This window comes from Perissodus microlepis, chromosome 23 (assembly GCF_051167445.1).
Source record: "Perissodus microlepis isolate ML-2025 ecotype Zambia chromosome 23, ASM5116744v1, whole genome shotgun sequence".
Lineage (NCBI taxonomy): Eukaryota > Metazoa > Chordata > Actinopteri > Cichliformes > Cichlidae > Perissodus > Perissodus microlepis.
This window is the reverse complement of record NC_140482.1, coordinates 41,239,997-41,261,535: the sequence shown is the minus strand read 5'-3', so window position 1 is coordinate 41,261,535 and position 21,539 is coordinate 41,239,997. Positions and strand designations below refer to the sequence as shown.

The window sequence follows — 21,539 nt, the reverse complement described above, 5'->3', positions numbered from 1 at the left end:
GTGTGTGTGTGTGTGTGTGTGTGTGTGTGTGTGTGTGTGTGTGTGTGTGTGTGTGTGTGTGTGTGTGTGTGTGTGTGTATTTTCTATGGACCCGTGTGTGTCTTTAATAAAGTTAAGCTAAATTAAACTTGTCTGTGTTTTTGTCTGTTGGTATTCTCTTGTTTTACTTTGCAGGTTAATGTTGTAAGCATTATTTTTCCAGTCATCCATGTTCCAATTCTGGTGAGCACATGTGAACTGCAGCATCAGTTTCCTGGCATCTGGTGTGTCTTTTGCTGCTGCAGCTCATTCTCTTATGACCTGTTGGAACCCTACAGATGTTTGTGAGGGAAAATCCCGGTGGGTCAAGAGGCCAAACAACAACTGAAATTATTTTGTCCAATACTGAAATCACATTATTCACTGATTTAAGTGACAAAAATTGGGCTCAGCCTTAGAAATAGTTTGAGGAGCTCAGTCATACAGGAGGAGCATGCTGCTACTCCTTCACATCAAAAGGACCTAGTTGAACTGGTTCAGTCATCCATACAGGATGCCTCCTGGAGACCTCCCAGGTGAGGTGTTTTGGGCATGTCCCACCAGCAGCAGGCCTCAGGGCAGACTTAGGACACACTGGCTGGCTTGGTAATGCTTAAGATAGATAGATAAGGCAGATGGATGGATTTTTCAAGATGTAAATGAGGTATCATCTGATTAAATGTGCTAAATTGCAAAAATGGTGAAGTGACAAGGTTTTGTGAAATACACAACTATATGTGACATTTTCTGCGAGTCTAAAAGAAGTTTGCTTGTAGTCTCTTAACTTTTGATCGTGGGTCTTATCAGGACCATCATACCTGGTAAACGTCACTATGTTTAAACTGTAACTTTGAGCATTTATGACATCAAAACACCAATTGTGTAAGGGTGTTTTTGCTTTTGTAGATTATTTTGAAATGTTTTATAGTGATATTAGAGACTGAAAATGGGAATAGGTGGGTGGTTGGTAAAACACCAGAATGAATCCAGGCTTATAAAAGCAAAGGAATGTTGTAAGATTGCCTTTCATTTCCTGAAGAAAAGAAAATGATTACCACAGTAGTCAGAGAAATAGATTTCTGTTATGTAAGGCAACAGTGTTATTGTGTATATGCAGACCATTCAGCTGTACTCGTCCCTCTGACACGCATTTTGAGCAGGGAACAGCTTTCAAGACAATGGTGCATCAAATTTAATCAGAAAAGTTCAAACCACTTTTGTACCTTCCTGTCTTTGATTCACTCACAAGGTTTCCCATCACTGTTTCCTTATTTTGCACCCGAGAGCAACATTTCGTCAAACTCCTAAACCATCATCCGCTGACAGGTCACACATCGCTCAAACTCAAGTTCTCTTTCCATCTCTCTGATGGTCATCATCAATGTCAGCTTTCAGTATTTTGCAAACCAAACAGACAGAGCGAACTGAGAGAGAGAGAGAATTAATGAAACAGTTCATCATTTTCTCACTAAATGAGAAGCTCTCCATCCTAAACGCAGCACAGACAGTTGTTTCAAGCAAAGCAAACAAGCCAGCCTGAATGAAACAGTGTGAAACAGAAGCCATTTGTATGGATTTCCCAGGAATCACGTTCTATTTTAATAACGCTGCCTTCTCCATTCTGAATATGGTTTGACAGCGCATGGTTTTGTGGTAAAGAAAATAGCTTTTCAGCATGTCATCATTAATAATTCACTTATGACAAACAGCTCTGACATTTAAACTGCACTGGGTGTCTGCCTGACACTGACAGGGAGACAATTATGAAGGAAAAGGAGTCCAACGCAGGGAGAGACCGATTCTCTCTCAGCTGTGTGCTGATGCAATTAGAAAGGTTCAGGCCTAATATAGTGTCGAACCTTTACTCGCAAAACGCTGATGGAAGAAGCTGTGATGACCTTTACAGAACTCAACCGCTGACCTAAAATTGAGCCAAAGAAGAGTTTCAGTCACTCTAAGGACAAAAACAGGAAGCTAAACAGAAAGTGTTTAACGTGGCGGTGGAATCACCAAAACAAGCAGCGCTTCATGACTTTCAGATTTTTGGGTTTTGTGTCCAGTTTTGAGTTGTATTCACACATCTCCTGTGCTTATGAGAGACAAATGTGGGATAAGAATGTGTAAATGAGCTGCAGAACAACTTATTTCCTCCCAGGCTGCAAATGCACTGAAGTGTGAGAGCCTCTGAGGGCTCCACAGTGCAGAGTGCTCTTCCTGTGGTATTGCTTTGTGTGCAAACATGAGGAGAAAATCTAATGATTCAACTTTGAATTCATGGATGAATTTACTGTCATGAAGAGTCTAATTACTGTCAAACCTTTTTCTGCACCTTTTGCCCTTTTCTGCACTTTGCTTTGCTTTAATTTTTATCTATTAATCTCGTCTTTTTAGAAGCTACGATTCCTCCCTTGTGTGTTTCCCTCTGCTCCGATTACCTGCTGTGCCCCGATTTGTATCACCTGCGTTTTATGATCTCTCCCTCTCTTCTGTATTCGTCCTCCCTTCTGTGCCACTTTGTCACAATGTAGCCTTTTCCTTGTGTCTTTTCTCTTGGTAAAATCTAAACTTGATTGTTTTTTTAAATTCTTAAAATTAAATGACAACAATACTAACTGGCCAACTAATAGGTTATTATTAGTACAGGGCAGCTGTGGCTACAACTGTAGTTTGCCTCCACCAGTGTGTGAATGCAACAACTCTGTGGGTGACTGACATTTTTTTTTTTTAATTAATTTTATTGCTATGTCTGGTTTTTGCTATTGTATTACTATATTTATATTGTACAGCACTTTGGTCTACCAGGTGTGTCTTGAAGTGCAATAGATGATGACGACGACAAATGAATGAATGAATGAATGAATGAATAGTGGAATTGTGAAGCACTTTGAGGGTCTTGAAAAGCACTATGTAAATGCAATCCATTATTAAAAAATATAAAGTTGCAGCTTATTTATGTAAAGCTTTATAAATGCTCAATAAATACCTTGCAGGGTGGACACTGGTCTGGGACTCGTTTCACACAGTTTACTTCTGTTATTACTTGTTTTGATTTTGCTAGCTGATTGTGTTTATTTTGAGGAACATAGCTACTTTTTGTCTTAAAAAACATTATGATCCAGGTTAAAATTGAGGTATGTTAATGGGGTGATCGCTCAAGAGTTGGGAGCTCGTCTTGTAATCGGAAGATTGCCGGTTCGAGCCCCGGCTTGGACAGTCTCGGTCGTTGTGTCCTTGGGCAACGACCAAGGAGCACTTCACCCGTTGCCTACTGGAGGTGGTCAGAGGGCCCGGTGGCGCCAGTGTCCGGCAGCCTCGCCTCTGTCAGTGCGCCCCAGGGCGGCTGTGGCTACAACGTAGCTGCCATCACCAGTGTGTGGATGTGTGTGTGAATGGGTGGACGACTGGATGTGTAAAGCGCTTTGGGGTCCTTAGGGACTAGAAAAGCGCTGTACAAATACAGACCATTTACCATTTACACAAAAATTGGACTGAAAATCAGTCAAATCAGGTTTTATTCAGTGAACAAAATTTGTAATTTTTGATTCATAGAGTGTCTACAACCATCGATAAGAAGTCAGTACAGGCTCTGTCATGGTCTGGCACTGCTGAACCTAAATTGATGGAGTTATGAATGCAGAAAAGTACCTTTAGAATTTGATGCACCATGCAGCAACATCTGGCTAAAACACACTACAGAGTGGGCCATTTATATGAATATACCGTAATAACATGGGAATGGTTGGTGATATTAAAGTCCTGTTTGTGGCACATTAGTATATGTGAGGGGGCAAACTCCTCAAGATGGGTGGTGACCATGGTGGCCATTTAGAAGTCGGCCATCTTGGATACAACTTTTGTTTTATCAATAGGAAGAGGGCCATGTGACACATCAAACTTATTGGTAATGTCACAAGAAAAACAATGGTGTGCTTGGTTTCAACGTAACTTTATTCTTTCATGAGTTATTTACAAGTTTCTCTTTGTTCACAGCCATTGACATGTCGAAGAGGTTAACACGTGAGGAGCGGATCGAGATTGTGTTGATATCTGGTGAACGCAGTAACCGGGTCATTGCAGCAGATTTCAATGCAAGACACCCTACGAGACCACCCATCTCCCATGCTACAGTCAGCAAACTGCTTGCTAAGTTTCGTGAAACTGGTTCAGTGTTGGATTTGCCAAAATGTGGACGCAAGAAAACTGTCACTAATGAAGAAACATCAGTGGCTGTCCTAGCTTCATTCAGCAAGAGCCCACAGCGTAGCACTCGCCGCATGTCACTGGAGAGCGGCATTAGTCGAACATCCCTTCGGCGGATATCAGCTACTCACAAATGGCCCCCTTACAAACTCCAGCTACTGCAGCATCTCAACGAGGATGACCCAGATCGGCGCACAGAATTTGCAGAATGGGCAAAACAAAAATTGGAACAGGACCCTCAGTTCACGCAGAAGATTTTGTTCAGTGATGAGGCAAACTTTTATGTGAATGGTGTTAACAAACAAAACCACCGCTATTGGTCTGACACTAACCCACACTGGATGGATCCCTCCAAGACTGTTGGAACAACAAAAGTGATGGTTTGGTGTGGTATATGGGGAACAACGATAGTGGGTCCATCCTTCATCAATGGAAACCTCAAGGCCACTGGATATTTGAAATTGCTACATGATGATGTGTTTCCCTCTTTATGCACTGAAGCTGGCACGTTCCCTGAGTCTTTCCAGCAAGATGGTGCACCACCACATTATGGGTGCCAGGTCCGAGCATTCCTAGATGAACAGTTTCCTGGAAAGTGGATTGGTCGTCGTGGGCCAGTTGAATGGCCCCCACGGTCTCTCGATCTGACCCCCTTAGACTTTCATCTTTGGGGTCATCTGAAGGCAATTGTCTATGGTGTGAAGATACGAGATGTGCAGCACCTGAAACTATGGATACTGGATGCCTGTGTTGCTATCAGTGTGTGAAGAGTGGGAGAAGAGGGTTGCATTGACAATCCAACACAATGGGCAGCACATTGAACACATTTTATAAGTGGTCAGAAACTTGTAAATAACTCATGAAAGAATAAAGTTACGTTGAAACCAAGCACACCATTGTTTTTCTTGTGACATTACCAATAAGTTTGATGTGTCACATGGCCCTCTTCCTATTGAAAAAACAAAAGTTGTATCCAAGATGGCCGACTTCTAAATGGCCACCATGGTCACCACCCATCTTGAGGAGTTTGCCCCCTCACATATGCTAATGTGCCACAAACAGGACTTTAATATCACCAACCATTCCCATGTTATTACGGTGTATCCATATAAATGGCCCACCCTGTATAACACTATGGAACACTGTTTGTCTTTGATTGGCCTCCCCAGATCCCACACGTTAACATTACTAAAGCAATGAGGGATCATCTGGACAGAGAACAGAACAAAAGGCAGCCTATAGAAATAAGAGTTTTGAATGGCCTGCAAGAAATCTGGAGAATTATTCCTGAAGACTACTTAAAGACTACTTAGGAAGAAAGCTTGCCTAAGAGAGTTCAGGCTGTGTTGAACAATTAAGGCGGTCATATCAAATATTGACTTTCCGCATTGCAGGCATGATGAGCTCTCCTCCTTCTCTCAGATCTTTAAATTACTTTGGGTTGGCAAGAGATCAGCCATGGTGGGTAGTCTGGTCAGCCTGCCTTGGTCAATGCTCCAGAGCTCCTTCCGGGATATTGGTCAATCAAGTGATTGGGTCTATTGCATCCAAAGGCCCTGGGATACATCGCTTTCACTCAACAGTCTTCTGTTGCTGCCTCCTGGATACTCTGCATCACACCAGCTCTCTCCTGCCTTCAGTATTGCACTTGGTCCACCTCTCTGTGGCGTAGTTTTCAAGGACCAAGCAACCGTCGAAGACCTTCCAGTATTCTTCTGCCTCCAATACTGCTTCTTGTGGCCTCAACTTCCTGCAGCATCCAATGGATTTATTGACATGTTGGACCTGTGTCTTGACAGGAGCAGTGTACTGACTGCTCTTGCCTTGGTCGCATTGAATTCTCTCACCACTGATAAAACGGGTAATCAGAGCTTTGAGTCTTGCTGTACAGGTTTACTGAGCTAAAGGAAGGAAAAACATCGAACCCTTTTCACAAAAACTGCTGTGTAGCCTCCTTTTTATTATTTCATCAAATTACGACATAATTAATTATCAGTGAATATAATTCATTCCAATTTAATTGTTAAATATAATTACTCAATGAAGTATCACTTTTATAGCTTCATTCTTGACTCTAACATGGCTGGTAAAAGTCATGCTATACTTGTTCTTTGCACAGTGGTGCATTAAGATTAAAAGGAAATTCAACTAGAGCTGCTGATTTCATTTGTTTTGTTGATCTGGGTTACAGACCAAATTATTATATTGTATTACAATTTTTTACCTGATGATGACTGGATGAAGCAATTACAGTTCATCCTGAGGATCACATAAATGTCTGAGCCAAATTTCATGGCAATCTATCAAAGATTTACTGAGGCATTTAACTCCAGCCCAGAAATGTGAACCTTCTGTTAATGCAAGAGGCAAACACACTGAGAAATCAGGCAGACTTTGCAGTGATGAATGGCAGAAAATCTTGTGCATATCCATGTCAGGCTGAGATATTTCACTTCTAACAAATCAACACTGTTACACCAAGAGCTATTCCAACTAGCATGGCTAAAATTTATGAAATATGGGTCTTACACTCTACAATTAAAAAACTCAACCACAAGACCTAATAAGCTCTTTCTTCTTAAAGTGGCTGTACGAATAAATAAGTTGTGCCCAGTGTGTGAAGAACCAGACATTGACACTTCTGTAAACGGGCAATTTTTCACCTTCATCTGTGGGGGATGGAATTACATGCTTGCTTAATGGATGGTGTGCTCTAATCAGAGTGTAATCATGGGAAATAAATATCACACAATTTATCCAATCTTGTAAACATTTCTGCCAGGAATACTAACAACAGGTACAAGAAACACAGGCCTGTGCAGGAAACCACATGCGCTCACACACAAATGCAAAGCGACATTGATGCACTCGTGTCCTCGTCTGCTATGACCACGGCTGGATGCGAAGCACTGTGAAGTATTGCATAAACTCTTGAATTGACGTCCCTCGATAAGGGTGCTGATTTTTTAATGCGTGTGGTCAGCAGAAAAACAAAGAATCATATTACAGAGACAATAACTCGTGTCATGAAAACATTTGTGATAAATCTGCAAGTGTTTTCTTGCTACTAAATATTCCAGTCAACGGTTAGTGGTATTATAATAATAAAGTGGAAGCGACTGGGAATGACTCAGCCACAAAGTGGTAGGCCACGTAAAATCACAGAGCAGGCTCGGTGGGGCGTATAGACATCCAAACTTCATGTGGCCTTCAGATTAGCTCAAGAACAGGCCATAGAGAGCTTAATGAAATGGGTTTCCGCAGCTACATCCAAGCCTTACATCACCAAGAGCAATGCAAAGCTTCGGTGCATTGCAGTGGTGAAGCCATGCTGGACTCTAGAGCCGCGATGTGTTCTCTGGAGTGACGAGTCACGCTTCTCCGTCTGGGAATCTGAAGGACGAGTCTGAGTTTGACAGTTGCCAGGAGAGCGTTACTTGTCTGACTGCACTGTGTCAAGTGTAGTTCGGTGGGGTGGGGGGAGTGGGGGGCCCTCTTTCTTAAGAACTGCACTTGGCCTCTTAGGTCCGGTAAAAGGAACTCTTAATGCTTCAGCAGACCATTTTGGATGATTTCATACTCCCAAATTTGTGGGAACAGTTTCAGAATGGTCCCTTTCTGCTCCAACGTGACTGTCTGGACAAGTGTGGTGTAGAAAAACTCAGAACACCACCCGGATGAATTCAAGTGGAGACTGCGAGCCGGCCTTTTCATCCAACATCACTGTCTGACCTCACAAATTCACTTGTGGAAGGACAGTGAAACATCCCCCTAAATACACTCTGTTATAGCTACAAATGGTGGGCTGATATAAAATGAAACCTAATGGATTAAGAATAAGATGCCACTCAGGTTCATATGTGTGTGAAGGCAGATCAGTAAGTAGTTTGGGCGGTATGACTGTTGCAGTATATTCTCTGAAAAGCAAAAGTGAAACCGAGCTGAGCAACCGGAGGAGTGTGCTGTACCTTCTGTTCTCTCTGGTAGGACTCAATGTTTTTGTGAGTTTTATTGCTAATGATTTTTTTGGAAAGGTTCCATTTTGAAAATGTTTTAATGAATACCCTGTGGCTTGTTCCAATTCACAACATGAACTCTGTGCCAAGTCAATAAATAAAACAGTGCAATTTCTCAACACGCCTTCTTTAACCAGTGGTTTCTATAAAAACAGTGACACAAGAACTCGATCACTTATATTGACTCTATATTGCTCAGTTTTGCATCTGAAGGGGAGAAAATAAACACGCAATTAACCCATTTTTGGGTCTCCAGCACCGCGATGAAGCGTTGGTATTTACTGGTGTACTGAACACTCCTCTTGTATCCTCACTGCACTCAGCCACTTAATTCTCATTAATCCTGCATCCATTTACCATAAATATGGGCTGGCAGAACTTAGGCGGGTATAAGGACCCTTAGACTGAAGAGTTCATAGCAGAAGAAACAGAGCAAACCCAGATGCAGGTGTGATACCAGAACCAGAAAAATTCAAATCAAAGCAATTCAAGAAACAGTTTTTAAAGTGACCATTGGGGTTACACCTGGAATCCACATACAATAAACATTTCAAAGATAATTACCCAGACTTTCAAGAATATGCTAAAGGCGTAAAGCCTCATTTCAGTGTTGTCACTTGTATACTGAGTTTGTGCTTACGGTAGATCGTCATGCCATTCTTTCAGAAGTCTGTTCAGCTTCCATTTCCAAGTTCAGCTTAATGAGTCATGGATTCAACATATGCTGCCATTAGTTTAACAGCTCTAACTGCCTTGAATCTGTGGCTTGCAGCATTTAAATTAACCACCATTCCCACTCAGCCAGCAGCTCTTCTTTTACTGTTTCTCTCTTCACTTCAATAAGATTGCTCCGGAAATTAGGATTTTGTCTGCAGCACCTAATGCCGCTGCTGTCTGCTAATGAGCTTTTGTCTTGATCAGTGCTGGAAAACAACGAAGAACATTTTTTCCACACTTGCTGGATTTCATAGTATAATTTTATACTTTTATTCAAATACAGCAAATGTGCAATTTTACATCCATGGAAAGTATATATTTAAGAATAGAGGCGCTGAATATTCAAACAAGTGCTTCCCAACTTTATGCCGTAATCCTCCCAGTTTTTAGGCCTATAAACTTCTCTTCTTCTAGAAAGAATTGCCCAATGTTGAAAGGAATATAATCACAAGCCCTTTTTAAAAAGCCATGAGTATATCCTGGGACCCCGGCAGAGAGCATCCAAATGCCATCGTCAAAACATGGCCAACTGTGCAATGACACTGAATACTGTAATAGTGCACTCGAGCTTTTGTAAAATGTGTGAAAAATAGACAAAAATTAAAACAGCCAGTTAATGCTCTGCCACAGGAATAAACATCATAATATCCGCCTGACTTAAGCGGGAATCACTGGAGGAGAAAAACAAAGCCAACATGGCAGCGCCAGAAGTGTTGCTCCTCTAATGGCCACTTGAGGATTGGAAGTCAATTCTCATGGAATAAAAATGTAGCTGTTCACAGACCTTTTTGGTAGGCCAGTAGGGAAAAAAACAAAAATAAAAAACTAGTAGTCGAGCAGTAGAAAAAGTTAAAAGAGTGTAACATGAACCTGAAATGGGGACTGTTAGCTAGGACTCAGCTACAGCTAACATATTTGAAAAGGCAGAACTTTTACCTTTCATGGATTTCCATTTCCCGTTTGTGTCACACTCTCACTACAGCTTGCTGCTTGTGACCAAAGCAGTCACAAGGAGTTTTTTTCTAACCAGTCAGTTACCAGACGTTCACAGACTGATGACTTACGTTTGCGGGTGGAGCCTTGTCCACTTGATCCTACACTGACTGTCACAGGCCCAATTTAACCTCCATGTGGTAACATGTATGCAAAACCTCAACAGACACTATAAAACTTGGACAGATGTGAAAAGTGACACCAATGTGGAAGTACCTTAAACCTGCAATATATCTGAAGGCCACCAGATGGCGATAGCTGTAATTGCAAAAAGACTCCTGGTCATATAGTAAACACTATTTTATAAGTCCTGGTCGTTTTATGGGTCAAAATAGAGGTTTATTGTAGTTAGTGGCTAATGAACTGAGACTGAAAAGTCATTCACCACTTAAACAGTTTTACAGGCTGAACCGCTCCTCTCGTCGCTTCCAGTTTTTTTGAAGCCTTAAGATGGCGATTGAAAAATGCTGACTTCAGAAACCAACTTAACAGTAGCTCTGCCCACCTTTTATACTGTTTGTGACTTGCTAATGTAACAGTGTTTCTGTGGTATTATTTCACTTGCCACAAATGTCAGCGTAATGGAGAAACAGCCCCCCTCTCGGTGTGGCCGGTTAGGTTTGCTGCAGTAATCGCTGCCAGTCTGCTGTAGCTAAGTAGTACAGACACATAAAACTTGTTTGATCAACTGATGGGCACCGAGTGTAATCAGTGCTCAGTGGACACAAGTCCAACACCAGTTTTATGTACTTTGCATTTGTTTAATATTGTGTAAAACTGTATGCTAAAGCGTAATGCTAATGGGATGTTCTGCTGTAGTGTGCTGTGCGGAGTGGTGTGTGGCGAGCCCTTTGCACTGATACAACACCGTTGTTTCCATTCGAGAAATAAAGTGGCGACAGTCAATCAGAGACTCCTTGTCTTCTTAAAAACACAACACAGAGTCGATGGGTCTGTTTGGGCCGACCTGTTGCAGCGGGTGAAGCAGAAATCGGTTACACACAAACCAAGCATGCTAGTTGAATACTGCACCCTCATGTTCAAATATGGAAACGCGTGCATATTTTGTATAGAATTACTGATCTTACAATTTCACCCATTACTCATTTCATTCACACGTACTCAGACACAAATCAACACGAAGGTCAAGCAGGACCAGAAACATATTTGGTGCTTTCCTCTGTTGGTGACCAGCCTCCTAAAGCCAGACTGATTCCAGCTGATCACTGTCATCAGCATCAAGTTAATGCCGACTCCAAACACTGCTATTTCATTAAGCGCTTCCGAACGGATGTTAATATCCTAACCGCTATGTTTGAAATGCAACACACACACGCACCTGCAAAGACAGACACAAACACAGTCCACTCCTGATTAAAAGACACGTTACTAGTCTTGGATGCTTAATTGCTTCCTGTACAAAGCATGATATCAAGTGTTTGTTGTTTCAACCTGTCTTTCAACTAAGCTGTGTGTGACAAGCTAATATTTCATAGGTTTCCCACAGGAATTACATAAAAATGCCAAAAGACAAAATCAGTAGCTCATTATTTTTCACAGAACAAAGTGTTCAGAGGAAACAGTCCAGTGACTGCTGGTCTACACTATAGAGTTTCTTTCCCCCTGTGGAGCATAAACATGGCCATCAAATGAACCACAATGAGACTACAATACTGTATATTGTTAAGGGCCAAATCTGATACAGATTGTGAGAATGAATGTATTTGTGAAAGTCCACAGCAGACTTATTGGCATTGGTTTTTCCTTTTTGAAATGTTAACTGAACGTATGGATTCAAGTTGACACCACAGAGATGTTTCAGCGAGTCCATCCTACATTACATAGTTTACTTGTTTAGGCCATTAAAAAAATTGATGTCTCCGATTTTCTAGGTATTAACGGTTATTAAAGCAAAAAATGTTTTTTTCAGTGGGGAAATAAGATTCCATATAAACTAATTTGAAATAAAAGTAGAAAGTAAAACAAAACAAATGCATGGCCTCGTTAACTATAATGACTTAAAGATACTGTAGAGTTTTCAAATTTGGCTAAATTTATACAGCATGGCACTAATGATGAATTTAGCTTTTTTCATGAGATGCGGCTGCAGCTTGTTCTGAAATCAGACTAATTTGCTTTGAAAAACAAAAGCAGGTGTGCAGGTGGGCTCAGGTGCATCATCTCATTTTCCATCCTCCGTGTCAGGTAACTGAGGGTTTGCTGCTAAGTGGCTCTGAGAGGTGGATGTTTATGGTTGTAATGATTCCTGACTCACTCTAGTCATTGTCCCCTCAGCAGCACAACTATAGATCTGTCATGTAGTGTTGTAATAATTATACTAGGCAGGGCGGTGAATAGTAATCTAGTCCATGGCCGAGCATCTCCACAGGCCTGGTTTGAATGGTTATCACCCACTTCCACACTACTGTAACATGAATTTAAATATCAAATGCAAATTAAAGCAGGAAAAGTTCTCAATGAAAACTGCTCTGATTCACGTTAGTCTTTTTCCCACTCACACTTATCCTGCATTCAGTGTACGTCATCTGTGTTCCATCTGTCCTCCCACTATGTGCTGTCATTCTCCACAGTCCTTCATCTCTTTAACTATAGATATACAGTAGCTCAGGTTAAGACGTGGCATCCTGTACCTGCGGTGAAGAGGATATGAGGGGAGGCACAGAGGGTGCCAACACCACTAGAGGTGAAGCCTCAGCTTCAGCAGAGAAACCGAGGGGGGCATCACTGATATAATCAGCTACAAATTCCACAGCGCTGCAGGGCAGGAAACCATTAAATATATGCACACACATGCACGTGGTACGAACATGTGAATGAGTACACACATACTCGCAGACATCACGCAGTCAACATAGTCTATAGGATTGTTCACTGAGTAAGCATTAGATGGTGTTTTTAATATGTTTTCAGAGTGTTAAAAATATAGTTTGAATGAAAAGTATTTACTAGACCTTCACATATGAAAGACTCGCTTTAACTCAAACAGGAGACAATCACAAGATGTGCAAAAGTGACATAAAAATGATTTGCTAGATGAGGCTGAATCTATTCTTACGATACGTTTACACACACATGGGCATTTTTATATACAAAAATATTTCTGTCACCAAGAAAATGTGACAAAGAAAAAGAAAAAAAAATTTATGTCAAGAACATGCCAAAGCAACCCTAAATGTGTGAAACCGTTGGTCAATCAAAAGCCTACAAAAGAACACGGAGCACAACCTAGGGTAAAAAAAAAAGGCCCTGAACCCATGTAAACAAAGAAACTATTCACCCTCCAAGGAGATTTTCTAGTTTCAGTGGCCAAAAAAACAAAGCATTCATGTTTGGACAAAAGGCCAAAGTGTGACTTTTAACAAAATACTCATGCATATGTGGGCAGGGCCTGGGTTGTGTTTGCTCTATATGAAGTCATTGCCATTAGCTAGTTAGCTTAGCTAATTGCTAAGCTAGCTAGATTAGCAAAATGTTAACTGCTGAATGGTCCAAGTGATGTCAGTTTCACCATCAGACAGTCAGCTCAACGATCTGTGCGGATGCAGCATGTCTGCCTGTTTAGGGTTTTTTTTCTTTAACCACAAGAGAATTTACGTTACAGTAATGGCAGTACAGACTTCAAAGAAGTACAACAGGAACTCAACCATCTCCAGCTGTCCATGTCTGTGACCACAGCGGAGAACAATCGAGCTGTAAATGTGGCACTAAGTGAATTTTGTTGCTTTATGCAGATTGGTTTCCAGTCCTAATATTAAGCTAAGTGACTGTTGTCTGTATAAAAACATGAAACTCTCGTATAAGTGCAAGAGTATTTTTTTTCTAAAATATTTCTTGACTGATTTGCAAGTGTGTGTTTGATGCTATGAATGGAAAAAAAAAAGTTTTCAGTGAGTGTTCCCTTTAGAGAAAAACATGACAGAGTCACTAGTTGTGAATATACTTTTGCTGAGACTGATGTGAGCTGTAATCATCAGGCTACTGGCTCTGTAACATTTACTGTATATTTGTTTTATACATTTAAATAGGAGATGTGGTTTCACACTCCTGACCTGAGCTGAATACTGTTTCTAATGACAAACAAAAATAAATAGCGGCCCCGACAAAGCTGAACACTGAATTGGTTTTACTAGTATTGCAGCAGATTTGTCCGCTCTGTCAAAATAAAATTTGGTCCCCAGAGGACTGACATGTCTGTTTACAGAATGATAAATAGACACCTGGTGTGCCACAGAGGCAAGTCTACAAAACAAAGAAGAGAAACTGCAATTTACAGTACACTAAATCTGTTTCTGCTTTATAGCTTCTCTGACTTTTGAAACCTAGCCACTAATCTTCTGGAGATTGGATTTTGTCCCAACAAAGGCAAGTAAACCAGCTGGAACACCACAACATAGTAATGGTACTAGAACATATCAAAACATGTGTGTAGCTATTTGTAATGGTGTTTTTAAAACGGGTTCTGGTCTTTTATAGGAACTGCAGGCAGATGCGAGTTCTGGATTTTAGAGCACTGGATTGCTGAAGAACAGTATTGGGAGAAAATAAACCTTAAAATTTGGATTTTAAGTTCAACTTCATGGTAATTTAGCAGGTAAGATAAAGGGATCTAAGAGTGTGTATTTATCATCAGCCTTATACTTACTCCCACTCCTTGCGTCGCGCCTGAGGTGTGCTCTGAATCTTATGAGCTTGGTGGGCTTTAACAATGTCTCTCTGCTCGATCAGTCCACCCCGGCGTCTCTTGATCACATTAGGACTGACTGCCATATCTCCATCCACCCCAAGCATCCCGACTCCAACATCAAAAGTGGAAACCACATCAAGGGTGAGACCGAGACGGTTTGGGTGTAAAGGAGGAGCGTGGCCAGACACGTGTGAGAGGTGGAGGGTGTCATAGCTGGTCGAGAGGCTTTCGGGCTCCAGGAGGGAGTGGGATTCAGGATACAGCTTTGACCCTCCACCCAGTCCTGCGCGATGCTTCTGCCAGCTCTCGCAGTCCGCTGGGGATGGGCGGATGATGTGGTGCCGGGGGGTGCTGCTACCACACATTGCCCCCACAGCCAAACCACCCACTGGATAGTCAGGCCCTCCTGGGTTTCTAGCATTGTGGTTCCCTGTCAGAGACTGAGAGCTAACCGAACAGGAGCCCATTTCCAGCATGGTGGGGAAGCGCCTCTGGATCTCAGCATAGTGCTGCAACAGAGAGGAGAAGGAATGCAGGAAAGGAGATGTTAGAGACGTAGAAAATGAACACAGTCATCACTGATATCAAAGACACCATCAAACAGATACTTTGTCTGGATCTCATATTCAGCTGAAATGGCAGTGGAAACACTAATTACAGATGAAAGCAAATACAAATGTGATTAAAAAGTTTCATCTTTGAATATCTATCCTTATTAGGCTTCTCGTGATATATGAGGACACGACTTGAATGTAGATAGGAAACCTGTAAGCTCAGGTTTGGGAGCCCTTTCCAGTATCAGTAGTCTATCGTTTGGCTACTCAGTATTCTCATACTGTTAACGTCTTCTATTTCCAATATTCATCCACAGCTAGATCATAAAAAGTATAATGTGTTCTGAATAAAACTGTATTATTCAAGCTGAATCTATCTTTTGTAAAACAAAGACACAAAGGGAGGCTTTGTTTATGCTCTTGAAACAGACTTTGTGCATCTACCTTCTATCCACTGGAAACACAGACACTCGCTGTTTGGGTGGCAATACAAGTAAAAAAGCCTGAAGACATCCGGCTACTGTATAACTATGCATTTGTTCAGCTAACCTCCTGAGGTAATTTGCCAGTGTCCCAATAGCTCTCAGTGTCCTTAGCTGACTTAAAATATCAGCAATCCTCCAAGTGTTAGAACCAATTAGAGAAGCTGTAATAATACAGACTTCAAAACAAATGGTAATATAATGCTGCCAGGGCTGTGTTTAATTGTGCAATTAAGAAGAAAAAAACTGAGAGGGAGAGAATTTTTATCAACCCATCCTCTCCTGTCATGCACATGCTGCACATCTCACTTGTACATCACGCAGCCTCTATGTTACTGCAGCTCACGCTGAAGCCCTCACCATCACAGTTTGGCTAATGATCGATCGCTGGTTTTACAGCCCCTCTGAGAGGAAAGCTTCTAAATAACTGTGTGTGGTGAAGCTGCTGCTCAGTAAAACGAGCATAGTGTAGCTGATAAGAGGGAAGAGGAACTATGTTGTGTTCAGCCTGCCTCAGTATTCTTACTCATTCATTAGCCTGAGGTCAACACCTGAACATTGCTAGGCCGGCTTGATTTGATGACGACTTCCGCTACGAATCTACACCTCCTCAAGAGGTCCCCACTAACGCCTCCACATGTGAAAAGTTGTCACAAACTGAATGAAAATATAGTTACATGAAGTGAAATGTGTCAAAACATACAACAAATTAAGCATTGAACTTTTGTTTTTTCCTGAGGCAAGGATGACTGTCTCCACTCAGCAAGAGATAATGGAAGTGGGTCAGCTGGTGTTTGTGTTTGTACAAATGCTGTTTAGCTGCACTGTTACAAAGTCTAACAATATACTCTCTCTCTTACCGTCTTTTAGCTAATTTTATTTTATTTTAGATCCCACTTTACTGCTCCCCTTTGTGTCCCCTTTGGGAAATTTTAGTAGGAGCCAGATGTTTCCCTTTGGAGGAAATTTGTCAGATATCGTCTGCTGTAGCTTGTTTGTCATTATTCCACTTTTAGCTTATATATTAATCAACTTTAAAAGGAAATAAAGTACTGATGTTTACAACTGTATTTGCTGTCCCAAAATTGGTAAATATTAAATTAATCAACCAAAGTGAATGAATCATTAAAAGAAAAACTTGGTTTACATCTTTCTTTTCCACGGGAATCCAGGTGTGGAGTCTTTGGGACCATGTGTTACCCAAACATTACATATTATAATGATAGTTTTTTTTTTTTTAATCTAATATAGTTTTTTTTCTTTATTTTGGGGGCACTTTCTAACAGAGAGGCAAAAAATTGTTTAGGGATGTTTTTCAGAGTAAAACCATTAAATAACAGAAATTGTGTGTTTGGGGGGGGGCAGGGGGGGGAGAGAGAGAGAGAGAGAGAGAGAGAGAGAGCATCAATTTCATGTTTAGTGCGAACCACAAGTAACCAGCACTGCAAAACAGTTCCCCGGGCTTCCTGAAGGACATTCAAAGCTCTTTGAACATTGGCTACCTTTTAAAAATGATCCCATACTGCTTCAGTAATGTTGAGATCCACGTGCTCTGGGGAGGCCAATCCATGTCTCATAGTGTTCCATTGTGTGTTTTCCTATTCAGGTTTGCTGTTACTGCATTGACAGTGTGTTTGGGATCACTGTCATGCTAAAAAAAAAAAAAAAAACCACTGCCATCAGATACTTTCCAGGTGAGTCAAGACTTTTGCACAGCACTGCATTTTGGTGTGGCAGCAGACCACAAGTCAACACTGTCTGCTGAGGTCAAATGTGGACCAAGGAAAAAAGCAGATGTGACCCACATTTTGGTTAAACAGTCTGCTCTGTGTGTTCTGGCTTCAGCCAGACCAGGGGTGCCCAAGCAATCTGTGGCAGGGAGTTTGTTAATGTTGCCAAGCAAACTGAAGAGGCACTTGAACTCTTCTGTGGAAAACTTGGGCTTCAACAGAGCTGTGGATCTGAACCGAGACTATTTGTTGAACAGGATGAAACCTAGTGCAACTTATTGCAACGCAAAACGCAACGACTCCCGATGATCAAAAGCTTTTTGATCTGGCAACATAATCAAAAGAAGAGCTGATGACATGTCACGTCAAATGTCACGTTACAGTTATAACTACGTAGAATCGGTAACAATGTTCAATTCTTACACTGACTGTCACGTGCCAGAGCATCTTTAAACCACAATGCTGCTGCTCATCCTCCTCTCTCAGTAAAAACACACACAACAGAAAGGAAGTGCTGTTTCAGAATCAAATCAAATTCCTGCAGGTCTTTATTGATTGGCAAGACCTATCAATTATCAATCAATGCCTTTAGCACACATTAACAGCTTTTCTTTTTAAAGCACACAGTCAGGCATTTTTTTATAGTTTCTGACTCACGGTGCTTGTAACATCTAACATCTTCAATTTTCTGCTCCTTGTGGAGTTAATGATGTATAATAACAAAGCTGGAGCTCTGAAACGGTGAAACTGATGGGAACAAAGTGCTTAATAAATATAAACTGAGCCTTTGACACAGAAAGAAAGAAAACAGAAAGAAAGCAGTTAGTGCAAAGTCATCCCATCTTAGCAAAATTACATGATGTATATACACAAATATATGAAGTTGCTTATGCATACTATTGCCCATTGTGTAGTTCCTGGTAGGGAGGCCTTAGATATGGCAGGAGAACTGTCATTGATCTGCTGGTTACAGAATCCATTTAGCAAATTATGTTTTCAAACTGGCTGAACAGGATTGCCCACACAGCAAGATAATTTATGCAGATGCTCACACTGAAACAATTAGAACTGAGCATGATACTCTATGATGTTTCACAGCAACATTAATAGGAAAATGCAACAAAACAAAAACTTGCACTGTTTTTGTGGTCGCTCATAATAAAATAAAATCTAAAAACACTTACAAGACATCAAAAACCTTTTTTTAGTGATATATATACTTTATACTAGAGTGCAAAATAGCAGCTCCCAAAAGTTGAGAGCTATAATTTCACACAGAAATTGATGATGGCAAGAAATATATGACAATAAACATTGACTTTACATTTCCAAAGCACAAAGCTACTTTAAGTCAATCCAGGTCTTATCAGCAAACAGTGAGTGCCTATCTACTGCTCAGTGAGGGAAAGGCCATTTACACCATGTTTGTCTATCTGGTTTTTGAGCTACAGGTTATCCAGTTCTAAAGTGACTTTTTTATGGGCGCCAACCATCTGCTTTTGCAAGATACAATACAGATACAATGAGATTTTAAAACATCAATAAAAAATACAGATATGAGTAGGACACCCTAAATAATCCCCTTAGTGACTTTGCACTCCTCTAAAATAGTTTGAGTTGGATTTAAATGTATTGTACAAAAACTGGAAAAATAAGTCTTATACTGTGAAGAGTTACATGAACAGGCTGATACCACATATCTATTTCAGGGGTGTCGAACTCCAGGCCTCGAGGGCCGGTGTCCTGCAAGTTTTAGATCTCACACTGGGTCAACACACCTGAATCAAATGATCAGGTCATTCCCAGGCCTCTGGAGAACTTCAAGAGATGTTGAGGAGGTCATTTAGCCATTTGAATCAGCTGTGTTGGATCAAGGACACATCTAAAACCTGCAGGACACCGGCCCTCGAGGCCTGGAGTTCGACACCTGTGATCTATTTTAAAGGTATATTTTGATATTGATATACGTTTAATCAATACCCATCAGTGTCTTATTAGGCTGTTAATGGGCTCTTTTTTTTTCTTTTTTCTTTTAAAGAAACAAGTAAACTTCCAAGTATCCGCACAGCAGTCATTCACAAATTCAGGAATTCTGAAGACTCGGAGTAGATCCCACGTAAAAAAAAAAACTAAAAATCCCACGGGGGCCCACACGAACTGAAATGTTTACTCTAATCAAAAAAGAGAATAAAAAATCTAAATGTTTGTTAAAAAAAAAAAAAACATCAACAACACAGGTTGTTGGCTGTTTGTTGTTAATACTACTCATGTAAAGTGATACAGGAAATGTGATCCAGGTGTCACTACGACACAAACTTCAAAACAAGAGCAGTAATCACAAATTAACCACCTCCTATTACTAGTTTGAACTGATTTTTTTATATGAATAAATGCATTAATATGTAGCTGCACAGTAATGAATTTAAACTGAATTTCTGTTATTACTGAGGCCTGTCTGCAGTACCTTCACAGCCCACCAGGGGGAAATGGCTACCCTGGGCTTTCTAAGGTACACAAGTTATTCCATTTTGATTAATTAATTGATTATTAATTAATGTTTTCCCATTGTTGCTTACAGATATTCACAGATATTCATAGGAAGAGGCTTTGTGATGTTTGGATAGTTAGCTTAGCTGCTTGAATCCAGTTTTATGTTAATCCAAGCTAATCGGCTGCTCGAGGTAGAGCCAAATGGCTCCTAAAATGTCACCCCTGCCATTTAAAGCTGTCATAAAAAGTCAGAATGAAGATTGATGACAGGAATAAAATTAAGAGGAAGTCATTTGTTTCCATCCATCAAATTTCCCCTGCTTTTATATCATCAGGGGAAAAAACAAAAAACAGGCTGGACTTCTAAGAAACATTTATGTAAGCCAGCTCTGTAATGTAACCATTATTAGGACCATTATTACAGAAAAATGCCACCAACCCAAAGACAGGCACTGACCACAACGCTTTAGAAAACACCTACACTGCAATTCATACTTAAACATCAAGGCTCCACTGCACTGTGGCTCCCCCTCACAATTATCAAAACCTTACAGCCAGGAAAGTTGATTGTGTGCTCATATAATTCTTCAAATTAGCTTTTAAAAGGTGGTCGTCGACCGGCTGTACTCTCTGAGCTTTCACTCCCATAATCAGAATTTTTTTCATGAACAGCTAATGTGTTGTTCACAGCCTTTGATGACTTCTCGGTCACTTAGCGTCAGATTAAAAAAAGAAAAAAAATGTTAGTTTTCACTAAAACTGAATGAAATTGTTACAGGGGCCAAACAGTTTTTACGGTCTTTGCTGGAAAGCCAGGTGTTTCCAGGTTCATAATGAGGAGTGAAGGAGAGGCTGAGGCAGGCGAGAAGCCTTCTCACACCTGCTGCCCCCATTAGCCGACACAACTGCCTCATTGCACCTCATATTTCACCATATCCTTCCACCCAGCCGGAGTGTCAGCCTGGTAAGCGGCCAAACCAAACATGCTTCAGGACGCGTTATGTCATCTGAAACTAATGGGCAGTATGTTTGAGGGAAAAATCAGTGGCAACACTTCAGCCAGCTGAAAATAACCATGTTGTTGGTAGTTGAGGTTCAGGATATTCAGCGTCAGTGTTGAGAAAGCTTAAGGGAAGCATTGAGAGTACAAAAGGGGAATGAGATTAAATAAAACTACAACGCCTGAGGAAAACTCCACAAGGAGATAAAAGCCACCAGCAGTGGCCCCAGTTGGCAATAATATTTCACGTGCAAACAAAACATTTTATTGGATTTACACAAGAAGAACAAAAACCAGCTGAAATTTGCCAAGACGGACAAATTCTGACACTTAAATACTGTATGAGCTGGAGAAAAGTGCACACTGTGAAAGTACTGCGTCAGAAGTCTAATTTCCTCAGTCTCAGCTAGCCCCTGACTTTGAACAGCTGCTCTATCTGAAATACAGTCACTGCATATTATTGCACTAAATTATACTGAGTGCATTCGGCAGTGCCAACATTTACATATTAGATTTACAGCTTTCGGTAACACGCTGTGGTACAGTTTAGTGAGCCCTTAGAAGCAGCAAAACGTGCAAACGTTAAGTGTGACAGGCAGAATATTGTCCGCCTTTAAAACTTATGAAACTAATG

At 40.9% G+C, this 21,539-nt stretch overlaps 1 protein-coding gene across 3 annotated transcripts in view; it reads right to left on the bottom strand.

Moving 5' to 3' along the window:
* Positions 1-21,539, bottom strand: part of cacna1ea (calcium channel, voltage-dependent, R type, alpha 1E subunit a) — a 108,901-nt gene that overhangs the window by 83,453 nt on the left and 3,909 nt on the right. For all 3 annotated transcript variants that reach the window (XM_084922143.1, XM_084922144.1, XM_084922145.1), the window contains exon 2: positions 14,608-15,158. In XM_084922143.1, the coding sequence (XP_084778269.1) occupies positions 14,608-15,125 (518 nt within the window). In that variant the 5' untranslated portion in view covers positions 15,126-15,158. The remainder of the gene's footprint in view (positions 1-14,607; positions 15,159-21,539) is intronic.